This window comes from Podarcis pityusensis (assembly GCF_964106645.2).
Source record: "Podarcis pityusensis genome assembly, chromosome: 5".
NCBI classification, from domain to species: Eukaryota; Metazoa; Chordata; class Lepidosauria; order Squamata; family Lacertidae; genus Podarcis; species Podarcis pityusensis.
The window spans coordinates 36,250,185-36,263,181 of record NC_138032.1 but is presented as its reverse complement, the minus strand read 5'-3'; the positions used below and the strand labels follow the sequence as shown (position 1 = coordinate 36,263,181).

General features: G+C 44.5%; 1 protein-coding gene across 2 annotated transcripts in view; it reads left to right on the top strand.

The window, feature by feature from the left end:
- Positions 1-12,997, top strand: part of SLCO2A1 (solute carrier organic anion transporter family member 2A1) — a 63,029-nt gene that overhangs the window by 32,652 nt on the left and 17,380 nt on the right. For both annotated transcript variants that reach the window (XM_081007299.1, XM_081007300.1), the window contains exons 4-5: positions 3,848-4,069; positions 8,795-8,893. In XM_081007299.1, coding sequence (XP_080863425.1) covers positions 3,848-4,069; positions 8,795-8,893 — 321 coding nt within the window. The remainder of the gene's footprint in view (positions 1-3,847; positions 4,070-8,794; positions 8,894-12,997) is intronic.

The window sequence follows — 12,997 nt, the reverse complement described above, 5'->3', positions numbered from 1 at the left end:
ATATAATCAGGTAATAACAACTCTTAGTTCTGCTGTCATGATATTTATCTGTAGCATAGCCAGGAAGTAAGCTTGAAAAACATTGTTCCCACTTGCCTTCCAAAAAGGGGGGAAATCAAGGCGTCAAAAGTTGTTGGCAAGCTCAGGAATTGCATCCGAGTTCCCTTAAAACCTACACCACAGCTTCTCCTTTTTGAATTATGCCCATGGGGAAAAAAGCATAGCAGAATACGTCATGGAATTGAAGATGATTGTGGATTTTGCAGGAAAGATCTTGCGAGTGGGATCCAGCAGGAGTTTGCTATCTAGCACATGGATCTGTCCTGTAGCATCTACACAGATTTTTACTTCTAGCCTAACGTTTCTCCATGGAATTTAGTCCAAAATCACAACCACTGTTGTCTGCAGTGGGTTGACTGCTGCTTCATAAATGGCCAGAGGAAAGACTAATCCCAATGACAACATGAATTCATTGTAGTCAAAGGGAATATGTTATCAGTTGTTGCAAACATATTGGTAACATTCTTGCTATATAAATAAGGTTCACCTTAAAAAAAATACACATACTCCAGACTGCATTGTATTCAACTAACTTTTACTTGAAGTACACCCATTGGGATGAATGAACCTAAGTTAGTCTTGGTCATTGGTTTTAATAAGACTACTCTGAGTAAAGGTTAGTTAAATACAATGGTCTATTTGTGCAGGATGAATTTTCTGATGTTTAGATTTTTAACACCAAGACTAGACATCTCGAGGGATTTTTAGAAGATGTCCCAGTTTGCCACAATTATCAGAAGAGTCTATATCTAATCCTTCTTAAAGAAACAACAGTTTTATTATTTTTAAACTTGGTGGAATCCTTAAATAAGCAAACTTTCATTATACAGCACAGAATCCTATACAGTGAAGTGGGTTGCAGTGTTGAACAGGGTATCTCAGGGTCAAACTACCCATTACTTTATATGCATTTTTTATTTCAGTGATTGGGAGTTCACACGCTTAACAAAAACAAAAGCGGCATTGGGGGCCCCAGTGCTATGGGCCTGGGGAGAAAAGTTTAATCATTTGCCCCATGTCATTTTCTTGGTAAAAATTACCCCAAACTGCTATTTGCTGCTACTTTTTATTTCAAATGTTCTCTTAACTTGTGCAGATACATTTATAGAACCCTGTAAGCAGAAGCTCTGCACAACAGGGTTTTCCCCCTCTCCTGCCCCTGCGTGCCCCCAAATTGGGGGGGGGGGGGTGCATGAGAGAGAGAGAGAGAGAGAGAGAGAGAGAGAGAGAGAGAGAGAACCCCCTGAACAACAGAGATATGAGGGGGGATTGTTCCATCTGGCAAGCTGATATGTTAGTAAAGACAGAACATTTGTAATATACCACCCATTGGCATTATTGCTTCTCAACACATTAACCTCTAATACAGTCTTACTTACACTACTGCTGAGGAATAGTTACATGAATTCACATAGTAATATAGTTCACGTTTATTTAAATGTAAAGTGCTTAAATATCATTAAATGCAAGATCTTAAACACTCACAGCAGTATATTAATTTGTATTCAACAACTAATGGGGTGGCTTCATTTTTATGGCTAGGCCCCTGGCATCCTCTTGTAAGAAGGTTTGTTTCTTGTTCTGAACCCAAAGCCCTCATTTACCATTTTAATATCCCCATGCTCAGAAATATATTACTCTCCACACACTTAGCCAAAGGCATAACTTAGGCCAGTTGTGTGTACCAGGGCAGGAAATAATGAAGCTCTCTGTTTTCCATTATGTCCTCCTAGATTTGCTTACCAATTCTTTATTAAGTGGCAGGAACCAAAGATGGGAGCATTTATATAAACAAAGAAACCTCAAAACCTTGGTATAGCTGGCATTTCGCTTCTCATTTACCCCAAACCAGTTTCACTTACAAAAATTCTATTTTGGCAGACAATAAGTTTAACATGCCCCCCATGGCAATTGAATTTATGGAAGTAAATCTAAGATAGTTAAGAAGGTCCCTGAGTTCTGAAAATACATTCCAGCCTTGTGTAATAAGGGTTTTGTAATGAACATGTACAGGAATGTTTGTGGTAGTGTGGAGAAGTATGTGGAAAGTGATGTTGCATTAGCTGAAAGCCCAAAATTACCTGGTCAACATTTTTGTTTCAGCTCTTTTATACAATCAAAGTACCACAAGTCTTCTTGGCCACTCGTTAAGTGCTCTGGCTTGACGGGAATAGTGGAACAGTTGTAAAAATGAACAAATAATGAGGCACAAGATGTATGAGAACTGACATGTGTGGCAAGGACACTGCATTTGTTTTAATTTTGCATTGGATGTGGGTTCCTAGACGCCTCCAGATATTTAAGCATTGTTTTCTTCACTCTAAAAGGCGCTTCAAGTACTCTGATTAATAGATTGGAATTGGTTTCCTGCTCCCCTATGAATAGCTTGTTCACCATGAAAGCTAATTTGTAATTTGAAAGCAAATAGGAGTCCTGGACAAACCACCCTTATTCCTCCTTCAATAATTCTCCGGTTGGCGTCTGATGTTTTCTCCTCCCCACACCACCCACAAAATACACTGATATAGGTTTGTTCAAAGCTCTTTCTGAACTTATCCCTGTAAGCAGTGTTGTGGTAATACCTTGAAAGAAAAAAAGGTGGTGACAGCTGCTAATTAAATTGAGGAAGTTTTACAGTTCTGGCAGGTCTTCCGAATCCAGGAATGAGGGGTTGTTAAGGAAGCCTAAGGATGCATTTCACTTAAAAGAGTTCTGTTGCTATTGCCGCAAACTGTAAGGTGCTGTATATAAAAGATTGGGCCAGGTACAAAGGACCACACATGGGCCTCTGCATGAGCTTTTGCATAGGAACATAGGAAGCTGCCTTATGGCACATCAGACCCTTGGTCTATCTAGCACAATATTACCTACACCAGGCATAGGCAAACTCAGCCCTCCAGATGTTTTGGGACTACAACTCCCATGATCACTAGCTAACAGGACCAGTGGTCAGGGATGATGGGAACTGTAGTCCCAAAACATCTGGAGGGCCGAGTTTGCCTATGCCTGACCTACATACTGACTGACAGATGCTCTCCAGGGTTTCAGGCAGGCTGTCTCTCCCAGCCTTACCTGAGATGCCAGGGATTGAACCTGAGAGCTTCGGCAATCAAAGCAGGTGTTCTACAGGTCTTTCAGCCTTCCCCTTCCAGTGGCTGTCCGAAAAGGTCCCCCCCCCCTCCAAGGTGGGTGCAAGAAAGAAAAATCAGCTCCCTCTCCAACTGCGTGTGGAAGTGCTTTGCATGCCTGTCTATAGGCCAACCATAGATCTAATGTCCCCTCTGGATATGAGTTGCAGGGAATCACAAGGGGCAGTGCTGTTGCACTCAGTCCTGTTTGTGAACTTCCTATATGCATCTGGTTGGCCGACGTGAGAACAGGATGCTGGGCTATGATGGACTTTTAGTCTGATCCAGGAGGGATTTTCCTGTGTTCATGTTCACTTTTAGTCATTTGGGCCCTAAAGGTGCTTAGAAACTGGTGGGGTATCTTGATTGTCCCCATCTGTACTGCTCCCCATTTGTTTGCTGTGTACCAGGGCACCTGCAGTGAATCATGAGTGTGACCTAAGCTAGACCTGCAGGCAACATGTGAACTTGCACAGGCAACATCCCTGCAAAGTGATTCTCAAACTGTGAGGCTTTGCTTTGCTGCTTCTTTTTCTTTTGCAATGACAAATTATGTTTCCAGCACTAGACTTTAGATCAGACTTGGGTACAGTGGCCTGGGAGTTCCCACACTGTTTGTTTTTCCTATTAATTCCTCACCCCCATCATTTTGTTCCAAGATGCAGGTAACAAGAGCGGAAGTGCCAGAACTGAGCTCTGCAACAACAACGAATTTGTGTGTCCAAGCACCAACGTGAGTGTCCAGGCCGAGGACAGCACCATGTGGGCAATAATGGTAGTTGCACAGCTATTGGCAGGAATTGGGACAGTCCCCATCCAGCCTTTTGGGATCTCCTATGTGGATGACTTTGCTGAGCCAAACAACTCTCCCTTGTATATAGGTAAGCCCTTTCCCTGGGAAGGTGTACTTACTGTAGCAGGGTTGCACCTTACCATCCAGCTTACATTGCCTTGCTATCCATGTCTTTGCAGCAGGCGGAGTGGGGAATCTGCTGTTTAGGAAATGTCTTTCCATTGCTCGCACTGAAGAGCTGCTTCTGATGCAGCTCATCGGTCCTGCAATGAAAATCGCTATGTTGGAAGGACTTGACAAGCCATCCTTAGTTGTGTGACTGACATGGCTATGTTGAGAGTGCCAGTTTTTCTTTCTCCTCTCAATGTGATGGTGTTGGAGAGATTTAGGGGTGCCCTTCTGTGCATGAAAACTGTAGTGTTTGCTGAAATGATTTCTTCTTCTAGGAGAGCTGAAGTAGTGCACTAAGAGTCACACATGGCCAGGCATTTGCTGGGGCTCATGCGCCCTGATCCTGCCCACCAGGGCTAATTCCTTGCCTGGATCCCACTTGACCCTAGTGCACTTCTAACAGCAGTATTCTAGCAGCCACCAAACCTCTTCCTCTAGCCCTGCTTGTGAGTGGACTTATTTAGCAACTGCAGCAGCAGCACTATAATGGGCTTGGGGGCAGAGTGGCTGCTTTTGCTCCAAGCCCATTACAGCACTGCCACAGAATAAGACCTCCCTGTCATGCTCCTGGTTGGGCTTAGCCAGCAGCAGCGCCTGGTCACCCCACATGAGGGGGAAGGCAAGGCTGGTGGCTGCATCAGCAATGCTATGGGGTTCACATGGCTGTAGATACCTCTGCAGCGGGGTGAGATAGGCCGGTCAGCGCTGGGGGCCACAGAGTCCCTCAAAATCTGGAACTTCACCTGCATAGGCAGAAACTGTAGTAGATCACAGAGAGAAGTCATACTGCCAGTGCTGTGGGGCAGTTTTGGTGCATAGCTGTCAATGTTTCCCTTTTTAAAAGGGAAATTCCCTTATTCCAAATAGGATTCCTCGCAAGAAAAGGGAAAAGTTGACAGCTATGTTTTGGTGAGCTTTTTAAATTTTTATTTTCAAAAGAGGGCAGAGCTGGATTCAATTGTTAACTTTAAAAAAAAAAAAAATTGGCGTGGAGTGAAAAATTCTCACCACCACCACCACCCAACCACCTTCCTATCATAGATCTTAAGCCACTGATTTAAAGGGTAGGATATTATGTGTATTTTTAGGGGGACAAACACACTTTCTACCCCTTTTTAGTTTCTGTTCCACTTTGTTCCTCCAGCTTCTTTCTATCATTATCATTTCCCTCCCACCCCCCGAGTCAGAGGCCCCTCTAACAACTGTTGGGGGCTGTCCAAGACGCTAGCAGCTTCCCAGTCCTGAAGAGGTCCTTGGCCGGCGCAGCCCGTTTGGGCTGCTCCTGCTCCTCTGCCAAGAGGGGGCCAGCTTCCAGCACCAGAGCCAGGGGGACAAAGCCCTCCACTGGTGCTTGCAACTCTGACGTTTGATGCAGTATCCTGTTGCCACTGGCACAGAGGACTGGCCTGCAACTCAGAGAAGCCAGTGTGGTAGAGTGGTTAGAGCTTCACAGTAGGACCTGGGAGACCGGGGTTTAAAGCTCCACTCAATGCAATTATTATTAATAATAATAATAATCCAAAAAACATTAAGATTTGGCAGCGGAATTCTACTCTTTGAGGCCAAAATGTGTTCATGGTTGCTTTTTGAAAGGAAACTCTCCCATCCCACAATAGAATTCTGAATATCTCCATAAGAACAAAATAATAGCTTGCAGGATCAGGTCAGTGGCCCATCTAGTCCACTATCCTGTTCTCACAGTGGCCAACCAGATGCCTGTGGGAAACCCGGAAGCTGGGCCTGAGGACAAGAGCACTCTCCCTTCTTGTGGTTTCCAGCAACTGGTATTTGGAAGTATTGCTGCCTCCACTAGCCATTGATAGCTGTCTCCTCCCTGAATTTATTGAATCCTCCGGTGTGGAGAGAAGCCCAAGACTTGGCTCTACCAGAATTTCAAATGTTTCTAGTCACCTCCTGCTGTTATGTAAAACTAGGCCAAGAAGAAGTCTGAAATGCAAGGTGAAGGAAAAAGTGCTTCCTTCAGTTCCAGAATGCAAATGATTTTATTTTTATTTTTTTATTGGCTTTGTTGGTGTTGGCCGTCCAAAGGTATTGCAAGAGTACTTATTACAGGAAAGGGGAAAGGGTCATAGAGGTTTTCAGGCACCAAGTACTGTAGATATCAGGGGCGTTTTCTGATAACGAGTTTCCCATCTGTCTTTGTAGATATGAAAAGAGAATCTAATTAGTAGATAATGTTCCTTTCTGGTGCAGAAGGGGAAAAAAACATAATAAGCATCATGATTAGCAAGTCATAAAAGATGGTTGAAATAAAACCACGGACCTCAGTCATATTGGTAGGCAATAAATCACCGCTATCAGCACTCGACAATTTGGGCCACTGGGCTAGATGTTGTTTGGACAACTTTGCCTTGTGAATTGGCCCTGTAATCCAGGGATGGGGAATTTGTGGCTCTCCAGATGTTGTTGGACTCCAGGCCCTGTCAGCCCCAGCTAGCATAGCTAATGACCATGGATGTTGGAAGTTGTCTTCCAGGCTCCCTCTCCCTAATGTTATCAGACAACTGGTAACATGAATGTGCTTCCTGGAAATTGTATGAGAGCTGGAACACCCAGATTATCTGTGGCCCTTTCCTCCCAGAATGACCAGCTGATAAATAACAGTCCTGTGAGCATAGGAAGTTGCTGTATATTGTGTCAGGCTATTGGTCCATCTAGCCTAGCTCCCCTGGTCGTCTCTGAACTGGATATTGCAAGGATTGAACTTTGGGCCTTCTTACGAGAGGCATCCTCCATCCCACTAATTTGCGGTGCCTCCTACAACAGCAGCTCCTGTCTCCTGTTTCCCCCATCAGACTGTACTGTTCATAAAACGAGGAGACAGGGGCAGATAAAGTAAAGCTTTATTAGTTTTGGAAATGACAGAGTCAAATATTCCTTCACCACCTACCCCTCAAAGAATGATAGCCTTTCTGGAGGCAGTTTTTCCTCAACCCCGAGTGCATAACATTTTTAGCTGTCTGGCAGGTGACTTCAATTGGCTTTAATGGAGCTTTGTGTTAATAAAGTAAAAAATAGCTCATTGTTGCTCTGAGGTACATAATCAGGACTGCACTGTTTTGTTGACCTATAGCCAAGGGCAACCCTTCCCTACAAGCGCTGCTATCACAGCACATCAATATTGTATTTGAACTGTCCTTTTGGACTTTAGCAGCAATTCTGATTAGGCTGTAATTGACTTCTGTGAGACTTCCTCATTTGAAGGTTTTTAAACATAGATTGGATGGCCATCTGTCATGGATTCTTTAGCTGTGAGTCCTGCATAAAGCAGGTTGGACTAAATGACCGTTTCAATCCCTTCCAACTCTACAGTTCTATGATTCTAAGTAGCCTAACTTTCCACAGATATTGTCCCCTGGTCTTTATTGGGCTATAGTGCTCAGAGTCTTAAAACAACAACAACAACCATGCTTGAATACAATTTCCAGAGAAAACACATACCAGCAGAATATGGCAGCATCTGCAAAATAATGAAAAATCTAAGCTTTCATTTTTGCAAAAGAGCACTGGGAGGAAACTATAATAAAAACATTGGTATCTTCTGCTAAATGCTTTAAAAACTTTGGTGGTTGGAACAGGAAGCTTTGAACCTTCCCATTGTCGATACTTTCTCACTAAAGTATAGCTCCAGAACATTCCCTTTGGGTGACTCATCTCTCTGGTGGGTTGCCCTCAAGGTTTTTGATGGCAATCCTACACGCCAGCCTTCCCCAACCTAGTGCCGTCCAAATGTTTTGCACTGCAACTCCCATCAGCCACAGCCAATGGTCAAGGCTGATGGGAGTTGTAATCCAGCAACATCTGAAGAGCACCAGGTTGGGGAGGACTGCTAAATACACTTGCCTGGGAGTAAGTCCCATTGAACTCAAGGGAGGGGGTCATTTCTGTAGCTATATATAGGACTGCACTGTTTGAAAAAGGTATATATACCCCAGAGTGGCTGGGGCAACCCAGCCAGATGGGCGGGGTATAAACGCAATTATTATTATTATTATTATTATTATTATTATTATTATTAATTTATTATTAATTAGAGTTCTTAACATGGGATCAAACAATTAGCCTCTGTGCATTTCTGCACAAAAGTAAAGTAACAATTGTGCAAATTAATTTAAAAGTTTTTTTGGTTAAGTGCATACTTTCTGTATTTATGCACATCTCAGAACATTTGTTTGCTTGTCTCTGTCTCTGTGTTTCTTCACCATACGATTTTCATGTTTGAAATAAATTGCAGGTGGAACAGCAATGCAGCCTCCCCCAGCCTGCTGCCTTTCAGATGTTTTAAACTACAGCTCGCAGCTGTGCTGGCTGGGGCTGATGGGAGTTGTGGTCCAAAGCAGGTTGGGAAGGCTGTTGAAAAAGATGTGTTACCATAGTCTTTATTTCACGAGCGTTGCTAGGATCCTGTCTGAACAGTAGCAGCTGCTTTTCATTCAATAAGATGTGTGGAATGCAGAAGTAGTATTAACTGTCTGATTGGTTTTCAATACCATTCATCTTCTTGTTCATTTACTACAAACACTGTGTGGTTTAAAACATGCTTTAGGAAGAAATAAAACATCATCAGAAACATGGATGCAATGTCACTCATGCACACTTGCTCATTCTCTCTCTCTTTCAGCAATCCTATTTGCCATTGCGGTGTTTGGCCCTGCTTTCGGTTACTTGCTTGGTTCTGCAGCACTGCGGATCTTTGTGGACTATGGGAGGGTTGACCTGAGTGAGTATCTGTTCTTGCTGAGGGGGGTATTGGACTCGTACACATTCACAGGTCCATCTTCTGAGCCACTTGATTATGGAAATTGAATCATGGCCACACAAAGCACGCTACTGGTTCCCGGTTTTGTTTGAGGGCAGATTCTTGGTGTGTTGCTAGGTGACAGGCAAAGACATGACCTGACTACATACAGTTAGAGATTTTTCTGATATCCCCTACATACCCAAAGACCAACATCACCACATATTCTTAGCTGCAGATTAAAAGTCCTAAAGCAGCAAAAGGTTTTCAGGTATTATTGGAAGAATGTTAGAACCACCACCACGAAGTAGTGGTTCAATTGCCAAAGTCGTTGCCCCGTTAAGTGACCTGAGCATGCAGTGTGCAATGCTGTCACTTTACCCGGTCAGGAAAGCCAGAGCTCAGAGTGGGCTGGGAGCTGGGAGCTCCATCCCTTTTGGGTTTTTGCCAGGCCCTGATCTGAGCAGCGTATTTCCATGTGCTGCCCCTTCCTCCTGAGCAGCTTCACATGCTGCTGTCCATATAGTGGCCCTGATGTTCCTGTCTGGCTTGCTATCTCCTGTACACCTGTGACTCTGGGGGAATAGTGAGTGACTGTGCGTGCCAGCCAGGAACTCAGGCAGCTGGTATGAGGACCCCAGTCATGGGGCAGAGATGTCCAGATCTGATGGCCGATCATTTGCAGTGTGGAGATCCACTAGAATGGCTTCCTTTGCTCCTCACCCGAGGGAGACATCACATTCGGTGTCTGCTGTTGAATCAGGGACATTTGTTGATGATTGTACATGTACAAGCACAGCAGTGATTCAGATCCACTTTGCACAGATCACATAACCATGTTGGCAGGGAAGTATCCTGAATATGTGATGACATAATGCAGGTAGATGGAACTGTCTATAGAAACTAGATGGGTTTATCTCCGTGCATGCAATGAACTTCATGCACTATTGTTGTTCTGTGGCAGAGTATGCAGGTAATCTGGAATGCAGGTAATCTGGCTAGATAGCTTAAGGCAGGCCATTCTCTCCATCTTTGCTTGCCACAGCCCCCCCCCCCCCCCCGATCTACACCATGGTGCTATTTCTTGCTTCACATATTTTGCCTGTCATTGGGGTGGGGGTGGGGCAGGGTGATGACAGTCTGGAGCTGTTGCCTCACAAATTTGCTTTGTACGTCTGAAAGAGCACTGGACTCAGAAGATTGCTGCCTTAGGGTTGATCACTATTTCTACCTGTTCTCTCCAGCACCCACCCACCGTGCAACAGAGGCTTTCTTCCTATATCCGTGTCTCTGTGCTAAAGAATTCTCCTGCATTGCTTCCAGGCAATCAGAGATAACAGAATGATACCTTGTGGAAGATAAAGAAAATAAGTGAGAAGAGAGGATGGAAATGTCAGCGGGTTTCTTTTGCATGTAGACAGGCAGCTTTAATTACCCCTTTGTGGCCACCGCTTGATGATGTCGCCCAGTCTTGAGTGGGCCGGTCACGTCCAGGGAAGCTGAGCCATTGTTTTTGCCGGGCGTGGGCTCGTTTTTTTGCCTGCACACTCTTTAATCCTGAAGGGCAGGAAGTCTGGGCTGAGGAGCAAAAGGCTGGAGATGGCTGTTTATTCCTTCCCACTCGTTAACAATGTGGAGAGACACTTTCCATGCCAACCCCAGTGAAGCGTGGGCTCCTTTGAGCAAGGCCTCCTGCCTGGAGGATGTCCGCTCTCAAAGTGAAATGACTCGGCGTCTCTTCTCCAGAGTCCCTGGAGAGCGTAGACTCCAAAAGCCAGGCTCATTCAGATGGCTGCTCCACGGGGATCAGTGACTGTGCTAGTGCCTGACTCTCTGCCAGCAGAACTCTGCCCAGCCTAGGAACAATGGGACAGCATAGTCTTTCCAGGAAGAGGGCAGCTAACATTTCCAGCTCCCCTGTCTGCACAGACTGCTGGGGAAACCGTTTCAGCAGGCATTAGGCGTCTAAAAGGAAAGAGGGTTGGTTTCTCTAATTAACTTTGTAATCGCACAAATGAATTGGATGTGCCAGCTCCTTCCTTTAACCCCATATCTTGGCTGTCGCCTGCTTAAAGCCTTCCCTCCCAAGAAACACCTTCCGCAGCACAGATGCTCTTTGGTTTCCACTGTGTGTTCCTCACCAAATGCTCGTGCTTTCTCAAACTTCAGAGGGATTGTGATCTGAAGTGGCAGCAACTTTCCCAATGAAGTACAGTGGTACTTCAGGTTACATATGCTTCAGGTTACATACGCTTCAGGTTACAGACTCGGCTAACCCAGAAATAGTGCTTCAGGTTAAGAACTTTGCTTCAGGATGAGAACAGAAATTGTGCTCCAGGCGGCACGGCGGCAGCAGGAGGCCCCATTAGCTAAAGTGGTGCTTCAGGTTCAGAACAGTTTCAGGTTAAGTACGGACCTCTGGAACGAATTAAGTACTTAACCTGAGGTACCACTGTATCATCGGGGAGAATATACCCTGCCTTCACTAAAGAGACATGTTTTCACGAACTGTAGCAGGTGTGGCCCCCCAGATGTTGCTGAACCACAATTCCCACCAGCCCCAGCAAATGTGGGGAAGGATGAAAGGAGTTGTAGTTCTGCGACATCTGGAAGGCCACGGGTTCCCTACTTCTGAACTTACAGCTACTGGTTTTTAGAGCAGAGCTTCCTTAGGTGTTAAACCTCTCATTTATCCCAGTTTAGTGAAATGGCGGAACTATGAGTGTTGTGCCAGGCACTGAGATCTGAATAGCTACCAAAAAATGTCTCTAGCCAAAAATAAAAAGCTCCAGTATTAAGAGACTCAATACAGCAACAACAAAGGAGCCCAGCTCTGGTGAGGCAGCATTGCCGCTTTTTGTAGGAATCCTGAGCAATATTGGATGTGCCCTTGAAGGTGATTGGTCACATGGGAAGATGGATCCCGCAGTCCTGGAGATATTTGGGGATTAGTGATATCTAAAAGAACATGAATGGTATTAATTACCTACCAGACTTTTAGAAGACATCTGAAGGCAGCCCTGTTTAGGGAAGCTTTTAATGTTTGATGCATTACTGTATTTTAATATTTTGTTGGAAGCCGCCCGGAGTGGCTGGGGAGGCCCGGCCAGATGGGTGGGGTATAAATAATATATTATTATTATTATTATTATTATTATTATTATTATTATTATTTTATTATTTTATTTGAGGCACTAGGTCAGGGGAGGAGAACCTGTGGCCCTTTGGATGTTGTCGGACTACAACTCTCATCATCCCTGACCATTGGTCATGCTGGCTGGGGCTGCTGGAAGTTGGAGTCCCGCAGCATCTGGAGGGCCGCAGGTTCCCCTTCCTGCACGGGTGAATGAGCTATCTTTCATCCTCCATGGGAACACAGTGCAGTGCAGACCACCTAAATACAGTGGTACCTCGGGTTACAGATGCTTCAGGTTACAGACTCTGCTAACCCAGAAATAGTACCTCAGGTTAAGAACTTTGCTTCAGGATGAGAACATAAATCGTGTGGCGGCAGCAGCAGCCCTGCCAGACAAATCTAGAAATGTCTCTCTGCCACTTCTTGAAACAATCCATTTTGTCCACAATTTGCAATGTTTGAAACAAAAACAACATTCTAGGCAATACATTCATTTTTATCGCAGCGATACGACCCAGCAGTGAAAGCTTCAAATTTGACCAAATTTCTAAATCTTTTTCCACTTCAGCCCAGCATTTTTCATGGTTGTCTTTAAATAGATTCCCATTTTTTGCTGTCATGTTAATCCCCAGGTATTTCACTTTCTTAACCACTGTTAAACCTGTCTCATTCTGAAACCTCTCTCTCTCATTCGGTGTTAAGTTTTTCTCTAAAACCTTGGTTTTTAGCTTATTCAGTTTAAATCCAGCAACCTGACCAAATTCTTGAATCAGTTCTAAAACCCTTTTGGTACTAGATTCTGGCTCCTGTAACGTCAATACTAAGTCATCTGCAAATGCTCTCAATTTATACTGTTTAGCTCCGACTTGTATACCTTTAACCAACTGGTCCCTTCTAATCATATTCAGCAAAACCTCCAGGACCGATATAAACAGCAATGGGGAAATTGG